This window comes from Catharus ustulatus, chromosome 33, assembly GCF_009819885.2.
Source record: "Catharus ustulatus isolate bCatUst1 chromosome 33, bCatUst1.pri.v2, whole genome shotgun sequence".
Lineage (NCBI taxonomy): Eukaryota > Metazoa > Chordata > Aves > Passeriformes > Turdidae > Catharus > Catharus ustulatus.
Genome location: NC_046253.1, coordinates 213,493 through 220,896, shown reverse-complemented (window position 1 = coordinate 220,896; position 7,404 = coordinate 213,493). Strand labels below are relative to the sequence as shown.

The window sequence follows — 7,404 nt, the reverse complement described above, 5'->3', positions numbered from 1 at the left end:
GGTACCGGGGGGGCCCGGGGCGGTACCGGGGCCGGATGCGGGGCCCGGGGGGGGGTTCGGGGGGCTGGGGGCGGTACCGGGGGGGCCCGGGGGCGGTACCGGGGGGGCCCGGGGCGGTACCGGGGGGGCCGGGGGCGGTACCGGGGGGGCTGGGGGCGGTACCGGGGCCGGATGCGGGGCCCGGGGGGGGTTCGGGGGGCGGTTCGGGGGGCCCGGCCCGGTACAAGAACCGCGGCGGGGCCGCCCCGGGGCAGTCGCGGCCATGGAGGAGGCGCAGCGGCTGCTGACGGTGTCGGTGTGGAAGCTTTACCGGTGCCGGTTCCGGCGGGGCGGGCTCCGCCTGCACCGGAGCCTGCAGCTCTCGCTGCTCGTCCGCGCCGCTCGGAACCGGTACCTGAGCGCCCGCGCCGCCGCCGAGACCCTCCCGGTACCGGCGCCCGAACCGCGGAGGGACCCGAGCGGCGACACCCGGAACGTCCCGGGACCGAACGAACCGAACGCGGAGAGCCCGAACCGAGCGAGTCCCGGGAGTGAACGGCACCGGGGGAACCCCCAAATGGACCGGACCGGGCTGAACCCGAACCGAGCGAACCTCGGGAGTGAACGGGAACGGGGGAACCACGCAATGGACCGGACCGGGGAGAGCCCGAACCGAGCGAGCACCGGAACCGGGCAGGAACGGGAGAACCCCCAAATGGACCGGACCGGGCTGAACCCGAACCGAGCGAGCCCCGGGACCGGGCAGGAACGAGGGAACCTCCAAATGGACCGGACCGGGGAAAACCCGAACCGAGCGAGTCCCGGAACCGGGCAGGAACGGGAGAACCACGCAATGGATTGGACCGGGCTGAACCCGAACCGAGCGAGCCCCGGGGGTGAACGGGGGAACCTCCAAATGGACCGGACCGGGCTGAACCCGAACCGAGCGAGCCCCGCCGGAACCGGGCAGGAACGGGGGAACCACGCAATGGACCGGACCGGGGAGAGCCCGAACCGAGCGAGCCCCGGAACCGGGCAGGAACGGGAGAACCCCCAAATGGATTGGACCGGGCTGAACCCGAACCGAGCGAGCCCCGGGAGTGAACGGGACCGGGGGAACCCCCCTGACCGACCGACCCAGATTCCCCCGGACCCCGCGAACCGGAACCGGGACCCCCCGAGCCCCCCAATCCCGGCCCCACAGCCCGGCCCGGACCCCACGAACCGGAACCGGGACCCCCCCAGCGCTGCCCCCGGCCCGGTCCGGCCCGCCGGAGCCCCCCGGGCCGGGCAGAAGCGGCGGAGCAGCGGCTCGGCGGGGCCGGGCCCGGGGCCGGTTCCGAGCAAACGGGCCCGGCTGGAGGCGGAGGCGCCGCCGCTGCCCCCGGGGCCGCCCGGGCGCTGCTCGGGACCGCCCGCGGCCGCGTTCGGGCTCCTGGTCCGGGCCGTGGGGGCGTGCTGAGCCCGCCGGGACCCCCCGACACTCGGAACCGGGAATGGAATCGCGCCGGACACTCGGAACCGGGAATGGAACATCCCCCGACACTCGGAACCGGGAATGGAACATCCACCTGGAAACACGGAACTTAACGGGGATCCCCTTTGGACACTCGGAACCGGGTCTGGAATCCCGCCGGAAACACGGAAATTAACGGGGATCCCCCCGGACACTCGGAACCGGGTCTGGAATCCCCCTGACACTCGGAACCGGGAATAGAATCCCGCCGGAAACACGGAAATTAACGGGGATTCCCCTTAGACACTCGGAACCGGGTCTGGAACACCCCCCCGGACACTCGGAACCGGTTCCGGAACCCCCCCGGGCACACAGAAATTAACGGGGATCCCTTTTGGACCCTCGGAACCGGTTCCGGAATTTCCCCGACCCTCGGAACCGGTTCCGGAATTTCCCCGACCCTCGGAACCGGTTCCGGAATTTCCCCGACCCTCGGAACCGGTTCCGGAACCCCCGAACACGCGGAACCGGAGCGGGGACTCCCCGGACCGGTGCGGACCCCCCCGGTGGATCGGAACCGGGACCCGCGGACTCTCGGGGGGGCTCCAGGCTGGCCCTGCCCCCCCCCCCCAATCCCTTAATTGTGTTTAATTATTATTTCGTTAATCGAATTAAACTGAGTTCTGTGCAGCCGCTGCCTCGCGGGGAGTTAATTTGGGGGGGGGTCGGAGGGGTTTGGGGGTGTCCGCTGGGTCGGGGCGGTTCGGTCCAAACCGGGGGGGATTTCGGAGCTCTGCCCCCCCCCCCCCCCCCCCCGCCGTTTCCTGCCTCAGTTTCCCGCCCGAGCGGGGGCGGGGAGGGGGGGGAAACATCCGGCACCTGCTGCGGGGGTGGGGGCGGCCCCCGGGAACCCCCCCCGGGAACCCCCCCCGGGAACCCCCCCGGGAAACCCCCCCAGGAAACCCCCCCGGCTCCGGGAAGCTGCACGGGCGGGGGGATTCCGGGGGTCCCGGGGGGGTTCTGGGTGTCCCGGGGGGGGTTCGGGGTGTCCCGGGGGGGTCCCGGGGGGGTTCTGGGGGTCCCAGGGGGATTCCGGGGGTCCCGGGGGGTTCTGGGCTGTCCTGGGGGGGTCCCGGGGGGGTTCTGGGGGTCCCGGGGGGGCTCTGGGTGTCCTGAGGGGAGTTCTGGGGATCCCGGGGTGAGTTCGGGGTGTCCCGGGGGGATTCCGGGGGTCCCGGGGGGGTTCGGGCCCGCGTGGGTTCGTGTCCCCCCCACCCCTCACCCCCCCCAGCGCCCCCCGCCCCAATCCCGGGAAGGAGCGAGACGGGCTCGATCCAAAATTCCTTTTTTTTTTAATGATTCTGGTTCTGGGGACTTTTTTTCGGGTTCGGGTTCGGTTTGGTTCTTTCTTTTCTTTTTTTTTTTTTTTTTTTTTTAAATTCTTTTTAATTTTTTACTTTTTTTTCTTTTTTTTGCCTTTTTTTGTCTTTGATCTTTTTATTTCTGGTTTCGGTAACTCGGTTCATGCAATGGCGGCGGCCCCGGTTCCGCCGCCTCCGTGCCTCGGGCGGGGGGGGGCCGGTGCCCGTTCCCGGTTCCGGTACCGGTGCCCGTTCCCGGTGGCGGTTCCCGGTTCCGGTGCCGGTTCCCGGTGGCGGTTCCCGGTTCCGGTGCCGGTTCCCGGTGGCATTCCCGGTTCCGGTATCGGTTCCGGTTCTCGGTGCCCGTTCCCGGTGCCATTCCCGGTGCCGGTTCCCGGTGCCGTTCCCGGTTCCGGTATCGGTTCCGGTTCTCGGTGCCCGTTCCCGGTGCCATTCCCGGTGCCGGTTCCCGGTGGCATTCCCGGTTCCGGTATCGGTTTCGGTTCCCGGTGCCCGTTCCCGGTGCCCGTTCCCGGTTCCGGTGCCGGTTCCTGGTGCCGTTCCCGGTTCCCGGTGCCCGTTCCCGGTGGCGGTTCCCGGTTCCGGTATCGGTTCCGGTTCCGGTTCCGTTCCCGGTCCCGCCGTTCCCGGGGGGGGGGCCCATCCCGGAGCCTCCCGGGCTCCGCTCCCGCCCCGGCGGCTCCTCCCGGGCACGGGGAGGTTCGGGGGGGTCCCGGGGGGGCTCTCGGGGGTCCCCGGTACCGCCCCCCCGAGCGGCGGCGGCTCCTCCAGATGATAAAACTCATCCATAGCCCCCCGCGAGCCGCGACACGCCGCTGTCTGTCGCGATATGTCGGCGGTCGATCGAGGCCGCGCCGCTAGCAGCAATCATCGTCCGTCTCGCTGTAGGGGTCGCGCAGCCCCGGCCGCCCCTTCCCCGCTCCGTGCCCGGGGTAGTAACCATTGGGCAACCTCCGGGGGGGCGACGGGCCGGTCCCTCCGGGCGGGCGGGGGGCGCGGGGGGCGCGTCCGTCCAGTTCGGGGTCCCGGGGGGTCCCTCGGGGGGGTTCGGGCCAGCGGGAGGCGGCGGCGGCGGCGTTGTTGGGGCGGGGGTCGGCGGGCGGCGGCGGGCGGCGGGGCCCGCGGGCGGGGGGCGGCGCGGCGGGCGGGGGGCGGCGGGCGGCGGGCGAGTACGAGACGTGGGGGCGCGGCGTGGCGGGGGTCGGCGGCAGCTGGCGGCGGGCGCGGCGGGGAGTGCTGGTCCCGGACGTGGAGAGCACCGGGGAGCCGCTGACCGAGCTGCTGCCCTGCAGCGACAACAGCGACACGGGGTGGCGGCGGGGGGGACACGGGGGGGGACACCGGACACGGAGAGGGGGGGTCGTAGCCGCGGGAGGGGAGGGGGACACAGCCACGGGCCATGCAGGCACGGGGGGGACAAACAGAAGGGACGGGAGTGACACGGGGGGTGGCGCGTCCCCCCCAAAGCTGTCGCAAGGCAAAGCTTGGGGAGGGGTCTGGGGGCGGGGGTCGGGGGTCGTGGGGAGCAGCGGGGAGGGGTCAGGGGTCGTGGGGAGCAGCGGGGGTCGGGGAGAGCAACGAGGAAGGGTCGGGGGTGGGGGGGAGCAGCGGGGAGGGGTCGGGGGTCGAGGGGAGCAGCGGGGGTCGGGGGGAGCAGCGAGGAGGGGTCTGGGGGCGGGGAGAGCAGCGGGGAGGGGTCGGGGGTCGGGGAGAGCAGCGGGGAGGGGTCGGGGGTCGGGGAGAGCAGCGGGGAGGGGTCGGGGGGGCGAGGGGAGCAGCGGGGGTCGGGGGGAGCAGCGAGGAGGGGTCTGGGGTCGGGGGGAGCAGCGGGGGTCGTGGGGAGCAGCGGGGAGGGGTCTGGGGTCGTGGGGAGCAGCGAGGAGGGGTCGGGGGTCGGGGGGAGCAGCGAGGAGGGGTCGGGGGGTCGGGGGGAGCAGCGGGGGTCGGGGGAGCAGCGGGGGTCGTGGGGAGCAGCGGGGAGGGGTCTGGGGTCGAGGGGAGCAGCGAGGAGGGGTCGGGGGTCGGGGGGAGCAGCGAGGAGGGGTCGGGGGTCGGGGGGAGCAGCGAGGAGGGGTCGGGGGTCGGGGGGAGCAGCGGGGGTCGGGGGAGCAGCGGGGGTCGGGGGGAGCAGCGAGGAGGGGTCTGGGGTCGTGGGGAGCAGCGAGGAGGGGTCGGGGGTCGGGGGGAGCAGCGAGGAGGGGTCGGGGGTCGGGGGGAGCAGCGGGGGTCGGGGGAGCAGCGGGGGTCGTGGGGAGCAGCGGGGAGGGGTCTGGGGTCGAGGGGAGCAGCGAGGAGGGGTCTGGGGGCGGGGGGCGGGGGTCGTGGGGAGCAGCGGGGGTCGGGGGCAGCAGCGGGGAGGGGTCGGGGGTCGTGGGGAGCAGCGAGGAGGGGTCGGGGGTCGGGGGGAGCAGCGGGGAGGGGTCGGGGGTCGTGGGGAGCAGCGAGGAGGGGTCGGGGGTCGAGGGGAGCAGCGGGGGTCGGGGGGAGCAGCGAGGAGGGGTCGGGGGTCGTGGGGAGCAGCGAGGAGGGGTCGGGGGGCGAGGGGAGCAGCGGGGAGGGGTCGGGGGTCGTGGGGAGCAGCGGGGAGGGGTCGGGGGTCGGGGGTCGGGGGTCGGGGGTCGGGGGGAGCAGCGGGGAGGGGTCGGGGGTCGGGGGTCGGGGGTCGGGGGGAGCAGCGAGGAGGGGTCGGGGGTCGGGGGTCGGGGGGGAAGCGGGAGCTGGAGAAGTTTGGAAGAGTCAGCCCCGGGCGGGGGGGGACCCCCAAATTTGGGGGGCGTTATCCCACCCCTAATTGTGGGGAGGGGCGCTGGGGGTGAGCCCCAAATTGTTTGGGGGAGTCCGGTGAGGACCCCAGACCCATCTCAGGGCGGGAGGGGGCGCGTGCGGCCCCAAACCTCAGCACGGGCTCTGCGCCCCCTCCCCAGATTGTGGGGGAGCCCCCAGACCCAGCTGGGGACCCCCGATAAAGGGGGGCACCCCAGAATAGGAATTGAGGGGGGGTCCCTGCAGCCCAATTTGGGTCTGGGGGAGTTCTGGGGGGGGAATAAATGGGGGGCACCCCAAAATATTCCAGAGCGGCTCCTCCTGGAGTCGCAGCATTTTTTTGGGTTTTTTTGGGGTTTTTTTTGGGTTTTTTTGGGTTGTTTTTTTTTTTTTTGGGGAGGGGGCAGCTTCATTCCAAACTTTCCAGGGTGGCCGGAGCCTGGGGGGGCCGGAGCAGATTTTGGGGGGCCCCGAGCCGCTTACCTGGGCCACCCCTCGCCGTGACAGCGCAGCCAAAGCAGAGCGATGGGGAAACAGAGAGGTGAATCAAGGCAGGGCCCCCCCAAGCAGCCGGGGGGGGCCGGGGGGGCCAAGCGAGGGGGGCTCTGTGCGGGCAGGGGGGGCGCGGGGGGGGCCGAGAGCAGGGACAGGGGAGGGGGCGCGTCCGGAGGGGTCGAAGCGTCGCCGCCACCCCCCCCCAAAAAAAAAAAAGAAATCCCTTCGGGGGTGGGGGGCGCTCCCCCCCCCCCCATCGCCCTCCCAGTGGGTGCTGCCCCTCCTGGGGGGGGGGCTGGGACCCCAAAATCGGGGCTGGACCCCCCCAAGGTGATGAGGGAGGGGCTGGACCCCCAAAATCGGGGCTGGGTCCCCAAAATCGGGGCTGGACCCCCAAGGTGGGAGGGGGCTGGACCCCCCCAGATGATAAGGGGGGGCTGGGTCCCCAAAATCGGGGCTGGGACCCCAAAATCGGGGCTGGACCCCCCCCCAAGGTGATGAGGGAGGGGCTGGGACCCCAAAATCGGGGTTGGACCCCAAGGTGGGAGGGGGCTGGACCCCCCCAAGGTGATGAGGGAGGGGCTGGACCCCCAAAATCGGGGCTGGGACCCCAAAATCGGGGCTGGACCCCCCCCCAGGTGATGAGGGAGGGGCTGGACCCCCAAAATCGGGGCTGGACCCCCAAGGTGGGAGGGGGCTGGACCCCCCCAAGGTGATGGGGGGGGGCTGGGTCCCCAAAATCGGGGCTGGACCCCCCCAAGGTGATGAGGGGGGGCTGGGTCCCCAAAATCGGGGCTGGACCCCCAAGGTGGGAGGGGGCTGGACCCCCCCCAAGGTGATGAGGGGAGGGGCTGGGACCCCCAAAATCGGGGCTGGACCCCAAAATCGGGGCTGGACCCCCAAGGTGGGAGGGGGCTGGGACCCCCAAAATTGGGGCTGGACCCCCCCAAGGTGATGGAGGGAGGGGCTGGGACCCCAAAATCGGGGCTGGGACCCCAAAATCGGGGCTGGACCCCCCCCCAAGGTGATGAGGGAGGGGCTGGACCCCCAAAATCGGGGCTGGGACCCCCAAAATCGGGGCTGGACCCCCAAAATCGGGGCTGGACCCCCAAAATCAGGGCCGGACCCCCCCCAAGGTGGGAGCGCTGAGGGGGGGGCTCTGCTGGTGTCACTGGGACCCCCCCAGTACCGAACTGGGCCCGGCAGAACGGGCGGGGCGGGGCGGGGGCAGCGCTGGGACCCCCCCCCCCACACCCAGACAGACCCTCGGAATTTTGGGGGGGGGTCCCACAGCCCCCCCCTACCCCCCCAAACCTGAACAGCACCCAC

General features: G+C 72.4%; 1 protein-coding gene across 1 annotated transcript; it reads left to right on the top strand.

Annotated features, from left to right (window-relative positions):
* Nucleotides 1–232: 232 nt before the first annotated feature.
* IER2 (immediate early response 2) lies at nt 233–1,441 on the top strand. Its single transcript, XM_033083668.1, has one exon. The coding sequence runs from the start codon at nt 263–265 to the stop codon at nt 1,439–1,441; it is 1,179 nt and encodes a 392-aa protein (XP_032939559.1). The 5' UTR covers nt 233–262.
* The last annotated feature ends 5,963 nt before the right edge of the window (nt 1,442–7,404 follow it).